Below are 19,694 nucleotides of genomic sequence, written 5' to 3' on the forward strand. Positions count from 1 at the left end.
CAAAGAACAAACCAAGGCTTGGTTGTATCATCATGTTGTTTTTCAGCTGGGAATTTGCATTAGTTTTTCCCCCTTCAAATCTAAAACTGAAGTCTTAGTTCACATATAAAGTATTTTTTTAAAAAAAATACATGCCAAACATTTTTCCAAATTCATAATATATTTCTTCTTTGGTAGCTTATTAGGCAAAATTGTAAGGACCAGCTGGTCCCTCAGAAAAGTAAGACTCTTGAATCCATTAAGTTGAATCAAAGGAACTTTTATTGAGAGAAAGTAATTTTCAGGAAAGCAAGGAGGCAGGAAAGAAAGCATGTGATTATTCATACCCCCCTCCTCCCCCATTAGTTTGGGAGTGGTGACTTGAGCTAAGCCCCATGTCAGTCCTCAGTAGTTTAAGAAATGCCCTCCAAAACAGTGGTTGTCAACTAGTGGGCCAGGGACCACTGGTGGTCCGCGAGAAAATTTTGGTGGCCGCAGAGAAATGTCCCCCCCCCCCCAAAGCAATTAATCCAGGCTGCGCTGCCCACATGGCCCACCTATCCGCTGCTCCCCCCACCCTTTGGCCGAACACAAGCCTTACCTTGAATAGAGTCACGCAAGCTGGAACTGGAAGGTAAGACCAATGACGGGGGAGGGAAATCCGCCCCAGGGTGGCTTGCTGACGTTGGTGGGAAAGTTGGTCCCATATTCCAGAGCTGCAGCAGTCACAAGACTGGCCCTTTGGTCATCCAGGAGCAGTCTATAGCAGGCCGGTGCACCCAGGTGTTCACTCAGAGAGGTCCAGCCCAGGGGAGGTCTGGATGAAGCTTCCCCCAACATTCAGCTTCCTGCTGATCACTGCGTTGGTCTGACATCTATTACACATTCCCCACGGTAGGGCAGTGTGCCTCTCCGGGTTGACTGACCTTTGCTTAATATAAGGACATGCCCCAGCTGGTCTCTCAGAAAAGTAAGACTCTTGAATCCATTAAGTAGAATCAAAAGAATGTTTACTGATAGAAAGTGATTGCTGGAAAGCAAGGTGGATTCTGAAAAGTCCCATGCAACGCCCAAAGCAAGCTCAACCCCTCTGACCAGTGCACCGGCAGCCAATGTGATGCTGCAAGGTTGTTTTGAGAACACTGAGGTAAGGCAGATAACAATTCATCCTCAGGGCATGACAGCCTTGAAATCAGGCTGGAACTGGCTGGGAGGTAGTCCTCTCCATCTCTGAAGACAATCCCGCTCCCTAGTTCCCAAGCAGTTACAGCAAAAGCAAAAGCATGCAAAAATGCCAGCAAGCCTCTCCCTCCCACGACTTCCAACAGAATGGCAAGACATGATGGTGGACCTGACATCCATTGAGAAAAACAGAATGTTCATAGTTATTCTTAAGAAATAGTCTGTGTTAGAGACCATATTTATGAAATGGCTGTCTCATTAAACCTAAGAAAATAAAGATGATTGTATAGCAGGCTTGGCAGTTCCTGAGTTTCTTACAATGAAAGAGACCAACATTTGATAAAGGGATTTAAAAACAGATCCTAATCTTCCTTAATATAGAGTTGGATATTATCACACACACACGCACACACACCGTGTTTCTCCAACAATACGCCCCCCCCCCAATAGGAAGACCCAGCATGTTTTCTAGGCATAAAATGAAATTAAGCCCCTCCCCCTAAATTTAGGTGTAGTTTAAAACATGCAAAATTGGGGAGGAAGGCGGGGGGGAACTTTCCATTAGGAGGGCCCCGCGGGCAGCTACGCCTCACCATCAGCTGCTCCTAACACCATGGTGGCGCACAGAGGGCTCCCTTACCCCTCCCTTAACCGGGTCAGCAGGTGGGCAGTGTCGGCGTGGATGTCCGGCAGCGTTTCAGCCGCTTCTCAGGCCTCTGTAGCTTCCTTGGTTCCCACCGGTGCTGGCGGCAGTAGCGGCGGGAACTGTGGAAGTGTTTTAGCCACTTCTCGGGTGGGGGAGTTGCCTCCGTAACTTCCACAGTTCCCGCCACTGCTGCCACTGTTATTGGAGATGGTGCTGGCGAGAGAGAGAGACAGCTGCAGCTCGGCCTGGGCGCTTGGAATGAAGGAACGGGCTGCGCACAGGGACTTTTGCAAACTTGCAGAGCCTGAGGCTGGAGCACCAAGGGTAGCAGCAGCAGAGATGCTCGCTTGGCTCTTATGCCCACCCAGCCGCTTGGGATTAAACCAAAACGCAGTGCACAGCGCTCCCAGGTACCTCAAAATCTTTTTTTTTCCTGTTGTTATGGGGATGAGGAAAAGCGGGAGCGACTCAGAAGCTGTTGTTGGAGACGGTGCTGGTGCGTAGGGGTGGTGGTGGAGAAATTAATTCACCCCCGAAAAGACATCCTAGCCATTTTTGGGGGGGCTCAAATATATATATATATAAGGCCCAGCCTTATTTTGTGAGAAACACGGTACCAACACACACATATATACACCCTTGCTGCTAGAGTATAATCCCTTCATTCCTAGTCAAGATAGTTGAAGATTACGGGCATTACAATTCAGCAATATCTGGAGAACCATAAATTCTTGTCCAACCTTAATACTTGTTATGCATTTTTATCTCTTTATCACATCATATTATTGGTATAGTTAAATGATGATAAAACTTAATCGATATTTAACACACAGCTATTCTTTGTTCTGGTAGGATCCATTCTTGGACAAGTTCTTCACTTTGATACATGTGCTAGAAGAATATACCTTTCCCTTTCGACTCAAAGATGTGATCCTAACAGAGAACAACATAGAGTCTGAATTGAAATCTAGTGTGGGCAACTTACGAGTGGCTAGCCTGGAACCTTTGGTGGCCTTCAGTCATCAGATTCTCAACAAGCTGATCCAACTCATTGTATATCCACCTGTCATTGCAGGGCAGATTGGTGAGTGTCATATCTATGGTCCTCTCCATTTCCTCTGAAAGGATTTTCTTGTTATCTGAAACAAATGGAATAACCTAATGTTCCAATTTTTTGGAAAAAAACCTTACTCTTACAGAGTTGGATGGAAGGGAACATGTTTGCGGTATGGGATACCCTCCACTCACTAAAAAAAATGTGTCTTCACCAGGACATAGGGTCTTCTGCTTGAGTAAGGGGTTGGACTAGAAGACCCCCAAGATCCTTCCAACTCTCTTATTCTATTATTCTGTTAAGTAAATGTAATATTCCAGCTTTCACATTTTGGATTTAGACTTCCACATTGAGATGAGTCCTCTCTGGATGCCAGCATAACAAAAAAGTTTTGAAGTATCAGTACACATTTCAGCATTGTTCTGGATCACAGTGGTAGAATTCTGCTTGGGACAAGCAGCTAGCTGGTGCTGTCAGTCTTTTTAGCTGTTTGCAAGAAATGCTGTCAATCACTGTTGTATTTCTATTAGTCTGTTAATGCCCTTGCACAGAAAGTAGTTGATTTTTTTTCTGCCATAAATTTGTTTTTTTTATACTAAGTTATCATACACAATCATTTTAAAACATTTTCTTTTTGCATTATGTTGAATATATGACAGGTCTTATTTGACTAAAAAGCATCTGAGTATATTTATTTTTGAGGGTGTCCAATTTTATGGCACAGGTAACTCAGTTTCGTGTATGATAACAAATCATTCATTAGGACCTACTCTCAAGTAGCCCCAATGCATAGGATTTAAACCTTTCAGTCATCTAACTTTTAAGAAATCTTTTAAAGGCAGCCTTTTAATTAGCATTTTTTGTATTTATAGGTGTGGGGGTGGGGTGGGGGTGGGGGTTGTAAGGGGAAAAGAAAGAAAGTAAGGGGAAAATACCCTCTTCCCAAATACCTTTGTTAACCAATTAAAACTGAAAACACACACACACATACACACACACACACAAACACACCATATATATTCATGTTCCCTTTAGTTTAGGTAGTTTATTCTATGGTGGGAAAACATTGGAAATTAAAAATAGACATGTGTTGGTTATTTCCAGGTTTCTAAATAATCTTGCAATACTATTATTGAAAATTAAATGCTTGTTCAATCATAGAAACAGATTTAAGATCTTCAAATCATTGATGGAGAATGGTACATTTCCAATTCTGTACCATTTCCAATTCTGTACCACAGAGAGGAAAGGTGTTATGATATGCACAGAATAACCCTTAAGTAACAAGGATATGCACATGGAAACATTTATTAGAGTAGTTATGAATAATTATCCAGCCATACACAGATACACTAAATTGAGTTAAAGTTTACTTTAAGAAATAGCACAGTCCAATAAACAGTCCAGATCATATACGTTTAACAGTCCAAATAATATCCAATTACAAAGTCTTCTTACCAGTTGCCTTTGTCATTTACAGTAAACAAAAATATCAAAATATAAATACAGCATAAATACAACAGAGATCCTTAGATAGCAACAGAATCTCAGAGAGACAGAATGACAGAGAGAGCAAGCTATGATCTCTAGCTCCCTCTTATGGTAATTTGCAATATAATCAACCAATTGGAATATAGTATAAATAAATACATTGATTTTGTCTTAAAGCTACAAACATACATTGTTGGTTTATATATTGCCAACCCAACTGATTGGTGGACAGATTCCTAACATTCTCCTCTTTGGGTAGGTCAATATATAATACATTACATCTTTAAACCATAATTCTCACAACACTCTTTATGCTTAATTGCACCTTGAGCTTTCGTGAAATGATCTGCAATATTATGTTCAGTTATGCAGTATTCTAACTGAATTAATTTATTTTGAACACACTGTCTAACATTCAAATATCTCAAAAACAGTATGTTTACACCTTGTTTTAACAGCTAAATTAGTAGCCATACTAATTGCAGATAGATTGTCTTCATAAACAATAAATGGATCACTTACAGTAATTCCAATATCCTTCAACTATTGTTTATAATATATCAATTCTGTTCACATTAATGATAAACATGAGAATTCCACTTCCATAGCCGATAAACTAATATGTTGTTGCCTAATAGACTTCCATCCTATTAAAGCATTACCCAACATTACCACTATACCTGATGTTGACTTATGAGTCATTATATCAGTAGCAAAACTTGCATCAGCATATACAGTTAACACTAATTCATTACTTGGTTCTAAATATAATGAATAATTGATTGTGTGTTTTAAAAACCTAATTATTTGCTTAGCTGCTTGCCGATGCCTTTCATTTGGTTCAGCATTATACCCAGGCAATTGGTTTACACTGTAAGATATATCTGGTCTAGACTAATTACTAATTATGATAGACTACCAATTAAAGATTGATATATTTCCTTATCAAACATAGGGCTTTTAATATCACTATGTGTAAATTCCTTACTCATTGGTGTCTTAGCAGATTTACAATGCTCCATGTTATAATGTTTTAATAATTGGCTAATCTTCTTGGCATGTGAAATTTTAAAACCTTTATTCATTTTCACTATATGAAGACCCAAATAATGCTTAATTTCCCCTAAATTTCTAATCCTGAACTTTTTCTGTAATCTATAAACAATATCATTTGCTCAGTTTTAGTTATAATTGCTATGTCATCCGTAAATAACAGTAATAGAGAAATTAAACCATCTTTTTCTCTTTGGAACAAACAAGGATCAGGTATCCCAGCTTCAAAACCTATTGAAACTAATTCCTTTACAATACATTTATTCCATTTATAACCGGATTGCTTTAGACCATAAAGACTTTTCTTTAATTTCCAATAATCAGTTTTTTCATCATCCTTTAAACCTAATGGCTTTTTCCTATAGATGGTATGTTGTAAAGGTGCATGTAGATATGCAGTTTCAATATCTACATGCTTTATTTTACATTTATTCTTAGCTGCCCAAACTAATGCTGCTCTCAATATATTTGCTCTCAGTAGGTGCAAACACTTCATCATAGTCCTTATCTGACTGAGCAAATCCTTGAGCAACAAATCTTGCTTTATGGGTAATAGTCCCATTCACACCAGTCTTTATCTTATACACCCATTTGCAACCTATTGCATGCTCACCTGGTGGTAACTTTACATCCTCATACATCTCTAAATCCTTTAACGATTTTAACTCCCTATTTATAGCTTCCTGCCAAGCTACCTGATCCTTTGTAGGATACAGTTTTATTTCATTGAAGTTAGAAGGTTCTGTATTAACCTGACATACAATGCTTGCTTGAAATCGGTCAGGTGGACGTCTCTCCCTAGTTGACCTCCGAGGCAACTCAGTACTTGTTGTTGGCATGTCCTCTTCCTTTACCTCCTCTATCAAATCCTCGTCTTCTACAGTCATAGAGGGTTCTTCTATTGATGATTCCCCCATGGAAGATTCCTCCACTATCTTATCATCAATATTATTATCATTGGGATTATCGATAAACAATGGAGTCTCAACAACAACACAATCCTGTACCTTATTATATTCCTGTTCAAGCTTTCTCCAGCCAACATGCTCCAGAAATTTAGCACTTGCACTGCAATATACACTAGTAGTACCTGGCTCCCAAAATCTAAATGATCTATGATTAGCTTCATAACCTACAAAATACAATTGTCTTGCTCTATGTTGTCCCTTTCACCTTACTTGCATGGGAATATGAACCCATGCTGGGGTTCCAAATGTATGTAAAATAACTGAGATCTGGCTTTTTTCCATTCCAACTAGCAAATGGTAATTCACCAGTCGTTGAATTCAGTACGTTATTCAAAACATGGTTAGCACACATTATTGCTTCACACCAAAGTTCCTCTGATAAACCAGAATCTGAAATCATAGTCCTAGTCATAGCCTGTAATGTTTGTCCTCTACATTCAATATATGAGTTATGTTGTGGTCTATAAAGAGCAGAACACTTACGTTCAATGCCAGCTTTCTGTAACATGGCTTCAAATTTTCTATTGGTACATTCAGTACCATTATCTGTTACTAAGCTAATAACTTTCTATTCCTTTTTCCTTTCAGCAAATTTTAGCCAGTTTACAAAATGCTGGTATGTTTCTGTCTTCGTTTTCATTAAATAACAGAAACCGTATCTGGAAGAATGATCAATTATACTTAATATATAACAGGCTCCACCTAAACTAGGTTTCTTAGGTCCAATAATATCAGCAAAAACAACCTCTAATGGTTCACTGGTTTTGAATCTATTTACCCTATTTGCAGGAGTTACCTTGTTTTTTTCTTGATTGCAAACATTGCAATTTAAATACTTTGTACAAGGTTTTAATTTTATACCATTAGATAACTCAACAGTTTTCTTTTGCATTTTGAAATGTATATGTCCCATACATCTATGAAGTAGATGAATACATTCATCATGAGGCTTTTTATTCTTATAAACTGAGTTAGCATTAATTAGTGGATTATCTTGTATAATAAACAAACCATTATCCAATCTTGCAGTAATGCTTTTACCCTGTTTTTCAATTAAACATTTATCTCCCTGAAAGGTTACAACAAATCCTGCTTTTACCATTGCTCTTATAGATATCAAGTTAAATATCAGTCTAGGTACATATAACATCGGTAAACGTTCATTAATACATGAACAATATGTAGTACCTTCTCCAGATGCTCTCAATTTCCACCCATTAGCTAATGATACATGCTGTTTACTCTTTGTCATGTGAACAAACCTCTTTACTTTTAGTTATGCACTGCGATGCTCCACTGTCAACTACCCATATATCATGGTTTACAGTTGTAGTTGTACTTGATATGGTAAACTAACATTTTTATAAGCTCTCTGTATGTTAATAGCATTCTGTTTCTTACCCTTTTTACAGTATCTGGCTATATGACCTTTAGCCCCAAAAGAAAAACATTTCCTAACAATATAGGCAGTTGAAGACAGTTTTTCTTCCTGTGGTTGTCTTTCTCTCAGTTGATTTCTATCTTGCCTTCTTCTTGACTCTTCTAACAGTCTTCCAGTTATGCCAGTCAATGTAAGTTCATCTCTGTTTAAAAGTGAAGACACATAATCATCATAAGTTTCATCCAAAGAAGAAAGAATGATGTAAACTTGATGCAACTCTGAAAAAACCAGCTCCTTTTCTTGTAGCTCTTGTAAAATCCTTTTCATAAACTCCAAATGAGCTAACATATCACTACCTTTTATAAGACGGGCTCTAAACAGTTTACGTGTAAGGTGTATGTGCGCACCCACACTATCTCAAACATAAATCCTCTTCAAAATGTCCCAACATCTAGCAGCAGATTCTTCACCACGAATATAGACTAGCTGCTGATCACTCAGTGTTAGTCCAATTATACTAAGAGCCTTTTCATTATCCCGGTTAAAGTCAGCTATTTTCTTTTTATCTTCATCATTCAATGGGTCCCAAGCTGTTACATCCGGTGACTATTAACTACAGTCCATAATCCATCTTTACGCAGAAGTAGGCTGCACTTCATAGACAGGAAACATAGTTTGTTCCATCCAACAGGGTTATCTGGGGTATACTGGTTGACTGTTCTTGTGCCATTGGTAATTTAACAGTAAATCGCAATCAGCTGTTTGTATATGAAACTGTACATTCACACTAATTCTCAATATCTCTCTGGGCCCATAACCAATGTTATGATATGTACAGAATAATCCTTGAGTAACAAGGATATGCACATGGAAACGTTTATGAGAGTAGTTATGAATAATTATCCAGCCATATACAGATACACTAAATTGAGTTAAAGTTTACTTTAAGAAATAGCACAGTCCAATAAACGGTCCAGGTCATATACCGTTTAACAGTCCAAAGAATATCCAATTACAAAGTCCTTCTTACCAGTTGCCTTTGTCATTTACAGTAAACAAAAATATCAAAATATAAGCACAGAATAAATACAACAGAGATCCTTAGATAGCAACAGAATGTCAGAGAAACAGAATGTCAGAAAGAGCAAGCTATGATCTCTAGCTCCCTCTTATGGTAATTTGCAATATAATCAACCAATCGGAATATAGTATAAATCAATACATTGATTTTGTCTTAAAGTTACAAACGTACATTGTTGGTTTATATATTGCCAACCCAACTAATTGGTGCACAGATTCCTAACAAAGAGGTCAAGCTATTTTCTAAAGCACCTGTAGACCAGACAAGGAATAATGGATGGAAACTGAACAAGGAGAGATTTAATCTGGAAATAAAGAGAAACTTTCTGACAGTGAGAACGATCAACCAATGGAACAGAAGTTGCCCTCAGAAGTTGTGGAAGCGCCATCACTTGAGACTTTGAAGAAGAGATTGGATTGCCATTTGTCAGAAATGGTGTAGAGTCTCCTGCTTGGGTGGAGGGTTGGACTATTTATTAATAAAAGCCTGCAGTAAAATAATAAATGGCTAGTGGGATTTTTAAATTTTATATGCTACTCATATCACTGTCTTTCTTATTTGTTTGAAGTAAATCTTGATGAATTTTTTGCTGTCTTCTGCCATGTGAAGGAATTTTAGTGAAAAGAACCTCATTTTCACTTTATGCCAAACATTTTAATCATGGTCACATTGCACATGATAACAAACCAGTTCCCAGTCTCTTCCTTTTAGGAAGCTAGCTAATCCCACTGCTAGATAGGATACAATTAAAAAAAAAAGACAACTTGCTTTATACTCCTTTTTTTAAAAAAAAAGTCCTGTAAAAGTTAAAAGAAAAGCCCAAAGCTGCTGTTGCCATCCACTGATACTACCATTTCACTACCTGCTACCTGCAGTCTCTGCCTAGTGAGTTTCCCATCTCAGGTTGAAAGAGATGATGCTTTGCAGCAAGTGAAATAGAAAAACTGCCAGAGAAATTCTTCCTGTATCTTTGTGTGCATAAAGTAGAAGAAAAGGCCCAAGGCATTCATCCCCTGATAGTTTAATAAAAATTCATTCAATGCTAATATAGCCCAGGTTGCACTCGTGATAGTCTCTTTTGGTTTTTCATTCTGCACTCCTTTTTTCATTAGAAGATGGAGAAACAGAGCAAATTTTACAGGTGACTATAGATATTAAACATATAAATATCAGCTAGAATGCCATATTTTATGTTTATTGTAAATTGTCCATTTTTTGATGTATGTAATTTCTCTTCTATAGCTAATGTTTGTCTTACTCAGTTCATTCTCACCTTTCCCTATTTCTTTTCTTGCTTCTTCCAGTGAACTTGGGTCGTGCAGCATTTGAAGCCATTGCTGTGATGGTGAACCAGATCCATAAGAGCCTGGAGAGCAGCCAAGATCAACATGGCCACAATCATCTGTTGGCCTCTTATATCTTCTACATTTTCCGTCTGCCTGTGATGGACCCAGGTTTGCCAGGGATCACAAATGCTTGGTATATGTATGGGGCAAGCAAAGAACTGTGTGTCTGATCATCATTCCTATGGGCTGTGAGCCATTTTCATGGCCTGCAACTTAGGAGCATTTGGAAGCATTCCAAGTATTCAGTGAAGACCTATATTCACAAAAAAGTCCTTCACTTCTTGTATTATTAAATATCTCTGTTAAAATGGATGAAGTAATTAGATAACACTATTTATCAATTCCAATTGTATGCAGAGAACAAAGACTTGTTTATATTTGACATCTTTAGTTGAATGATTATAAACCTGGGGTGACTGATTTAGGTGCTGTTGAGTGGTTCCAAAACATCTGAGAAGCAAACTGAGGGATTGCCAAACCAAACTTCGAGGATCAAGGACAGCTTAGTGATGCTCTTAATTTCTGCAGTGGAAAATATCCTGAGCAGAAACCTATCATATTTGGGATATTCCCTCTCCCAATTTGAAATTAAAAGTAGGATTTCAGAGGCTCCGACTATAGGTAGTCTTACTTAATGATCACAATTAAGGACCAGCTGCATCACTAAGTGACTCAGACATTAACAAAAATATCACCTAATCAGATTTACATTGTCACTTCTCCTGAGATTATTAAGCAAATCACCACAGATTATTAAGTGAGATGTGGCTCACCATGAATTACAGTTTTACTGTCAATTTCTCCATCAACTTTGCTTGTTGGAATCCAGCTATGAAGTGTGGTATTGTGACCATGGGACATTGCAACAGTTGTAAAGATCCATTGGTTGCAAAGTGCCCAAATGTCAACCATAAGACTGCAAGGATATTGTGGTGATCATAAATGTTGGGACTGATAATAAAGTTACATTTTTCAGCACCATTGTAATTTCAAATGGTTACTAAACAGGGCAGTCATTAAGTAGGTCTACCTGTAGTGTGGTTGCTTACCCAATCTTTCCATTTCCTCCCAGTGCAGCAGCCAAGATTGAGAACAGCACGACATGCTCCATTATAGGTAACAGGAGGATGAGGGTTAAAATAGTACTCGTATAACATATAGTGTAAAAGAACATCCTGTAATAGCTTTGTAACACTTCAGCATTTTAACACAAAATTAAATTCAAGAAGCTCCAGTGCAAAATTGCAGTAGAAAAATATTTTAATGAGTTTTCTAAAAGGAAGGCGATGGAACACCCTAACGGAAAAGAGGGGAAATTTATGATAATTTCCCCTTTGCTTGAACAAAGGAGAATCTAACAATGGACAGCTCAATCACACGTGAGAGATTCATAGACATTTTTAAAGGTCTGCACAAATGATAGAAGAAGTCACTCTCCCAGTCTGACTCACTCTGTATTTCTTCCAGAGATTGGAGTGCCACCCCACAGTGGTACCCTTCAATATGCTACCTTGTCCCGTGCAACTGGGCGCCCTGTTAGCCTTAATCTCTCTCGTTCCAAAAGTATCAGCAACAGCAATCCTGACTTGACCACTACACCAACTTCCCCAGATGAAGAGGTTCAGAAGATTATCAGCAGCAAGGTTAGTACAACACTGACCCTGTCCTTCCCAAGAAGGAGGAAGTTTGTTTAGCTGCCAAACCATTTGCCAAAATTATGGTCTTTGAAGTGCCAGGTGATAATCAGGCATTTTGGTTTTTCACAATTCTAACACTGTGTTCTTCTGATTGAATTTTATTGGTTGTGCTGTTCTTTATGCATGTTTCTGTTCTTATTCTGCTGCTTTTGTACAGTTTTAATAGATTGCTCCCTACCCAGAAAATATTACCAATAGGCAATTTGGATATGTAATAAATACATTCTACCACACAGAATAATTAACAAATAGAAATGTAAAGATTTGTAGACATAAAAATGGTTCCCCATCAGTCTTTAGGTTCCCTGGTTTTTCCAAATGTGTGTATGCTCATCAGATTAGCCTGGCATCTATTTCACAGATTGGGCTAATCCCAGATTCTAATCTGGAGAAGGAGAAAGTTTGTTTTTTTGTATCAAATGTGACCTGAAGGGATTTCTTATCCTCTATACAAAGTCCCTCTCTCTCCATTTTTCCTACCCTGCACAGAGAAAAAACGAATAGTTAATTCTACCCAGAGAATGTATGTTTTCCTCCCCAGCTCTTTGAGAACTTCCCTCTCTTAGTGCTAAATTATATTAAAAAATGCCTGTTTCAGTTGACTTGCATTAATCATCTGGGGAGATGTGACTGGGAAGGATGTATGTATGTGAATATATGTGTTCTATATGGGGTGAGCATATTTATGTAAATTTAGGGAAAGGCATGCCAACATTGGCTTCACCAACACCCATCCATTGTTGGCACTTTTTTTCTCTAGTCTTTATGCTCTGGGCTTCTTAGAGAAAGGATTTTCTTAGTTCACTTCTTTAAATAGAGTACATTGCCCTGCATAATTTTGGATTTATAGGAGAATAATCTGATCTTAGCTTTCCACGGAAGCAGCATTTACATGGCTTATTCTAATATTTGTCTTATATGCAATTATCTTTCTTACTTTTTTTCCTTCTCCCTTTCTTTCCCAAGCTTTTAGTTAGAATTTTTTTAAAAAAACGCAACCAGTGAACCATAAAACCACCAAAATGTTTCTTTGGAAGTAGCAACTTTAGAACTGTTCACAGTGAAATTACACCAGCAATTTGATTCTGCCCAACATCTGTGCTATATGAAAAGCAAATCTCACATTTGATGGAAAACCATTGGCTTTGCTACTAGAGGGAAATGATTCTGTTGCCTGGCAATTAGAGCTGCCCCTATATGGCCCAGGGTTATTACTGACAAACATTTATCTACATAGTTCGATGAATTGGACATGTGAAATTATTAATAGAATGTGGTTAATAAAGAAATCTGAATCTCTCTGTGAGTGCCATTCTATATTGTGGATATTATAAAATGACAGCTTGCTTAGTGGGCAGGGCAGCTGGTAAGGATAGCCAACACCCCAGAAGACAAGCTCAGGATCCAAAAAGATCTTGACAGACTTGAACAATGGACCCTATCCAACAATATGACATTTAATGTGAAGTAAAGCAAAGTTTTACACTTAGTCAGGAAAAACCAAAGCTTCAAATTTAGATTAGGCGAAACCTGGTTCAAAAACAGGAACTGTGAGAGGGACCTTGGAGTCCTAGTGGATAATCACTTAAATATGAGTGAGCGGTGTACAGTAGTAGTTAAAAAAGCTAATACAATCCTTGGTTGTATAAACAGGCATAGAATCAAAATCATGTGAAGTATTAGTACCTCTTTATAAAACTTTAGTAAGACCATACCTAGAATTCTGCACCCAGTTTTGGTCATCACATTATAAAAAAGACTGCAAAAAGTGCAGAGAAGAGCAATTAAGATGATTAAGGGCCTGGAGACAAAAAAATATGAAGAATGGCTGCAGGATTTGGGTTTGGCTAGTCTAGAGAAAAGAAGGAGGGGTGATTTGATAGCAGCATTCCAATATTTAAGGGACTGCCACAAAGGAGGGGTCAAATTATTTTCCAAAGCACAAGAAACTATGGTTGGAAACTAATTAAGAGAAGCAACCTGGAATTAGAGAAATTTCCTAACAATGAGAACAATTAACCAGTAGAACAGCTTGCCTTCAGTGGTGAGTGTTTCACCACTGGAGGTTTTTAAGAAGAGACTGGACAGCCACTTGTCTGAAATGGTATAGGGTCTACTGCTTGAGCAGGGGGTTGGACTAGAAGACCTCCAAAGTCCCTTCCAGCTCTATTCTGATTGATTGATTGACTGATTGATTATGGAATATTTAATGTAAAACAACCTCCTCCATTTTCCTCTGATATATTAGAGTATAACTCTTGGGATTCCTTCCTCAGGCTGTCTTGAAGTTCTGTTGATCTTATGGATGCTTGACACTTGCCCCACACCACCAGCAAGATCAGAGGGCTGCTGAGGAGAGATTTATGAGGACTATAGTGTTGTTCTCACTGGTGGAAGGAGAAAGCCTCATTTAACGCAGCAAAAATTGGCTGATGTGTCATGCAAGTGGAAATACTGTTTTTCCCCTTGTTTTGGCTTTTGGGGGGTGGCAATTTGTAGTGTGCTAAGCTCTTTTAAAGGCTTCAAATATCTTATTTTTTCTGTACCAAATGTTGGAAAAAAATCATACTGATTCTCACCAAATTTCTAGAGGAAGAAACGACTATAGAAATTAGCATAGACCTGTAATTCATGCTTCTGAGTAGCAGATCAAATAGCAAATCGAAATCCAAGAAGAGTCTTCTCCTCTGAAAAACAGAAGCAGCCATACTGGCAATGTGGGGGAAAAGAATTTATATTAAAATAATAATTTTATTAGGCCAACTGCAGGTTTTCAAAACTACATGCAAGCATTTAAGATTTCAGAAACAATTTTCTCAGGCAAGATGTCTACACACAAGAGGGAGGGAGGGAGATAACCATTTTTTCTCAAGTAAATACTACATCTCTACACTCTGTTCCAGTTATTTTTACTTTCAAAAGCAATTCTCTCAGCAAGTTGCACATTAGTCCTGGCAGATTATGAACAACCCCTGGCCTGCTTGTATTCTTGTTCTGCTTCTCTAATGCATTGTGCCCCAGATGACCATGTCAACATGCCTAAAACTAGGAAATAGTCCTTGACAGTTCCAAATTGACTCCCTTTGGAATTTCATTGCACTCTCTGGCTTAACAGAATCATAGCACTAAAATTCCTCCTTTTCTTTGCAGCCACCTTCATCATCAAAAGTTTATCTTTTTTAAACTACAGCAACAGTGGTTGTTGCTTTTTCTGAAGCAGTCAATGTGGTTCTTTTGCCCTGATCATTGTATCTGTTGTGATTATTTTTCCTTTCATACTGTTTTTCTACATATTGCCTAGGGGATCGACCGCTCTCACTCTTGGGTCAACTCTGCCTATGCCCCTGGAGGCCCCAAGTCTGTGCTTCGCAGGAACCATCCGAACTCCAGCACGGACCTGAAGCAGGTGCCTTTCCTCTCCCTCCCATTGTGCTTGTAGCTTCTCCCTTTGGCAGGCTTGTCAAAGTTCATTTGCAATAGCAGCCAGATTCAGATGGGAGAATAAAGCTTTCCAAATGGCTGAAGTGGGAGGCTGCTGAGCACAGCACTGGCCATCAACGGCATTTTCACAGACAATGAGTTTTCTTTCTTTATTGAACATTCCAATGTTCTCCACTTTCCCTTTGCCACTTTGAAAGTTTAATCGGATACAGAGTGTTTTCTAGAAAAAAGAACTGTGGCATTACAGGATACACACAAGGTTTTCTTGCTGGGACAGACCATTCTGTTTTTATTTTGGAAGCATTTGAGCTGGGCACTATCAGAGAAAGAACTTGTCTGTAATGCCCTTTGAAAAATCTTGAATGCTTCCATTGATAATTTAGATGTGTACTTACTGATCTGTGTTTGCTATACATATGGTTCTTAGCATCAGCTTCCTAATCGCATAGATTTAATCATGAGAGTTTGTGGCATAATAAAACCAAAACAACCTCTTTGGGTGGTGCTCTAATAAAATCTTCGTAATTGTTAATTTACACAATTAACTGTTGCCTTTGACAAATCCTTAAAACAGGGATAAACAAGATTTGGTGGGATATGCATTGGCTCCTGCTAGCTACTTTTGCCAAGTAAGTAGGCTATATTGTACCATCTATTTATGTTCATTCCTGTTTCAAAAAGCAATATGTTAGCATGAATTTTATTACTTTTCTAAATGGTTGTTTGTTTAAACATTGAAGAAATCCTGCCTTCTTTGTTCCTATATGAGATTATGTTAGGTAAGTGCTTGTTTTTCCTCTCTGCAGGTTTTCTTTTCATGGCTGGCAAGGCTTTGTGTCCTTCAGAGCAAAGCATTTGACCAGAAATATATCAGAGCAAGGGGAGGAATGTCTAGAATTAATAGTTTAGTTCAGACTTTCCGAGTTCTCAAGATCAAGAATAGATTGTTGGTTGTGCAGTTGATCCTTTACCCTCTGTTGCTTGCCTGACCAATAAGATGCTTCTAATTTTACCCGCACTTTTTGGTTAAGCCAGGAATGTTCCTTTTTCCGCACTGAGTGTAGAAGTGTTTGTGCTTCAACCCCCTCAAGCTGCAATCATAGATGGATGGCAAACATTGGTTTGGCTACTGCTCTTGGCCAGCTAGGACAAGTTCAGTTTTCTGTTTTAATTTTGATGATGACATTGTTCTCTGAGCAGTTACTGTAGCCCTGGAAAGAAATGGTTAATTCTTTTGATTCATTGAGGAATCAATGGAAAGCAGGCATTAGTGTTATTTGTTGCAAACTTTCTTAATCAGTTGTATTCCTGAAATGTTTTATTTCAACTCCCAAATTCCTACTCAGCATAGTGAAGGCTGCTGTTGTGAGGTGTGCATCCTAAATATGTTGGGGTGGAGAGTGGGGTTTCTGCCCTTCAGGGAAAAAATTATACTGGAACATACTTGCTCTATGAGCAATGCCAATCTTGTGCTTTTATTGATTTGCACATATGTATTTGGAGGTGTGTGCGTGTGTGTGTATTTGTGTGTGCATGTCTGTGCAAGTGCTGAAGAACTGCAAGTTTGAATCAGCCTTCTAGTTCTGGTACAAAATAGTTTGTTTTCTAGATTTCATTATATAGGACAGTAACTGAGGTATATAACAAGAGTTATATTTTTTGAGTTGTTCAAATTTTTTCATACATTATTCTTGAATCTGACTAACAGATCTATAAAATTGGCTAGTGTTGCAGATTTGGAGTGAAGATGTAGATATTAAAAAGGGAGATAAAAACTAATACTGCCAAATGTAAAGCAAAAAAATTGAAACAAAGCTAAAATTGCAAGAAAGAAAAATAGAAAAGAAAGAAAAAAGATACAAAGAATCGCTTCTCATCTTTTCTACAACAGTTGTAAGTACAATTACAAATTCACGTCTTTATGGTTATAACATAACTCTCTTCTTTCTATAATCTATCCTGTCTAATCATCAAAACCATAAATTACAAATTGATTTTTTTCTGTTTCACACAATCAGAATAGAGCTGGAAGGGACTTTGGAGGTCTTCTAGTCCAACCCCTTGCTCAACCAGGAGAACCTATACCATTTCAGACAAATGACTGTTCAGTCTCTTCTTAAAAACCTCCAGTGATGGAGCACCCACAACTTCTGGAGGCAAGCTGTTCCACATATTGATTGTCCTCACTTTTAGGAAGTCTCTCCTCAGTACCTGGTTGCTTTTCTCTTTGATTAGTTTCCATGCATTGTTTCTTGTCCTGCGTACAAGTGCTTTGGTAAATAAGGTGACTCCCTCCTCTTTGTGATAACCTCTCAAATACTGGAATGCTGCTATCTGTTACCCCTAGTCCTTCTTTCCTCTAGACTAGCCAAACCCAAATCCTGCAATTGTTCTTCATATTTTAGTCACTCTGCCTAGTTGCTCTTCTTTGCACTTTTTCCAAAGTCTCAACATCTTTCTTGTAATGTGACAACCAAAATTGAACACAATATTCTAGGTGTGGCCTTACTAAAGCTTTATAAAGCAATACTAATACTTTTGATTCTATGCCTCTATTCATACAGCCAAGGATTGTATTAGCTTTTTTGGCTACTGCCACATACTGCTGGCTCATATTTAAGTGATCATCCACTAGGACTCCAAGGTCCCTCTCGAAGTTTCTGTTTTTAAGCCAGGTTTCGTAGCTTTGTAGCTTTGATATATTTTTTTTGAGCCAAGTTTTGGAGCTTTTGTTTTTCCTGCCTAAGTGTAAAACCCTGCTTTTCTCCACATTAAATTTAATGTTATTGGATATGGTCCATTCTTCAAGTCTGTCCAAATCTTTTTGGATCCTGAGCTTGTCTTCTTGGGTGTTTGATATTTCTGCCAGCTTAGTATCATCTACAAATGAAACAAGTTCCCCTTCTTTTCCCTCATCTAGTCATTTATGAAGATATTGAAGAGTACTGGCCTGTGATCATTATCACCTTTTTAGGCTTGACAACAACAAGAGACATATGAACAATATAAAAAGCTATTTATTAGAAGCGTTTGCAAAGGCTTGGACTCCTTCTCCTTTTGGGGAGGAGATAGGAGACATCTTCCATAGAAATTCATGACAGTTGTATTCATTTTCAGAAGCTCAGCCTTGTTACCACCTCTTCATCCTATTGGCTAATTTCTGGGTGGGTAAGGGTCTTTTTCCCGTAAGTTAGATCCCATCTGTTTACCCATTACCATAATCTCCATTCTGTTTGGCAGCTGGTATTATTGTCAGCATTATTAATTTTAGCATGACAACTGTTCAGTCTGACCTGTCAATTATCTTTTGTGACCTGCCAACTATCTTTAACCAGAATGTGCAAAACAATATTGTTATTGTAAATACAAAGAACATTCTTACACAATGTCTTACTTAATATTCCAGTAATATTCCAGTAAAATGTATTCGGTTACTTTGAAGCTAAAAATGGAATTACCCTGGCTCTATCATTTACAGGAATACTTCTTAGATATCTAAGACAGAATCTTGTGGTATCCCCTGCTTACTTCCGTCCATGTGGATGTAGTACCATTAAGGACAACTCGTTGAGTACAGTTTGTTAGCCGGTTACAAATTCATCTGGTAGTGATGCTATCTATCTCACATAAGTTTGGTCTATTTTGTTGAATGCCTTGCTGAAATCTAGCTATACTCTGTCCACAGCATTTTGCTAGTCTACTAATTAAGTCATTTTATTAAAGAATAAAATAAGATTGGGTTGCCATGCTCTATTTTTAACAAACCCATGCTGTCTTTTAATTATAACTTTACTCATTTCTAGATGTTGGCAGATCTGTTTTCTGATTATCTTTTCCAGTATCTTCCCAGGTATTGATATTAGGCTGATTGATCTGTAGTTTCCTGGGTCTTGTTTTTCCCCCCTTCTTTGAAGATAGGAACCACATCAACTCTTCCAGTCCTCTGGTAGTTCCCCAGTATTCCAGGATTTTTGAAAGATATGATTCATATTTCTGAGATAGCATCTGACTATTCCTTCAGAACTCTGGGATGTAAACCATCAGGTCCCAGTGATTTATATTTGTCAAGATCAGATAGGTGTTCTCTTACCATTTTATTGCTTATTTTATTTTTTATTTCTAGTCTATCTTTTACAGTTATGTTTTTGGTGGGTTGGGCTATACTTTCTTTTTGCATGAAGAGTGATGCAAAGAATGTATTAAGCAATTCTACTTTCTCTCTACTGACTGTTACTTCCTTGCCACCTTCTCTCTTAAGTAGATTTACTGTTTCCTTGATTTTTTTTCTTGTTATTGAAGTGTTTATAAATTTAAATTATATTTAAATTTAAAAGTCTATAAGGTATTTCCAGTCAGTAAAAAGCATAGATATTGA

General features: G+C 37.9%; 1 protein-coding gene across 11 annotated transcripts in view; it reads left to right on the plus strand.

Moving 5' to 3' along the window:
• The window catches only part of DOCK6 (dedicator of cytokinesis 6), a 187,360-nt gene that overhangs the window by 63,242 nt on the left and 104,424 nt on the right, over positions 1-19,694 (plus strand). For 9 of the 11 annotated variants that reach the window (XM_087925984.1, XM_087925987.1, XM_087925985.1 and 6 more), the window contains exons 20-23: positions 2,660-2,891; positions 10,140-10,289; positions 11,649-11,824; positions 15,180-15,284. In XM_087925984.1, coding sequence (XP_087782110.1) covers positions 2,660-2,891; positions 10,140-10,289; positions 11,649-11,824; positions 15,180-15,284 — 663 coding nt within the window. The remainder of the gene's footprint in view (positions 1-2,659; positions 2,892-10,139; positions 10,290-11,648; positions 11,825-15,179; positions 15,285-19,694) is intronic. The other 2 variants (XM_087925991.1, XM_087925993.1) reach the window with 1 other exon arrangement.

Source organism: Pseudonaja textilis, chromosome 2 (assembly GCF_049901715.1).
Source record: "Pseudonaja textilis isolate UNSWEBS1 chromosome 2, rPseTex1.2, whole genome shotgun sequence".
Lineage (NCBI taxonomy): Eukaryota > Metazoa > Chordata > Lepidosauria > Squamata > Elapidae > Pseudonaja > Pseudonaja textilis.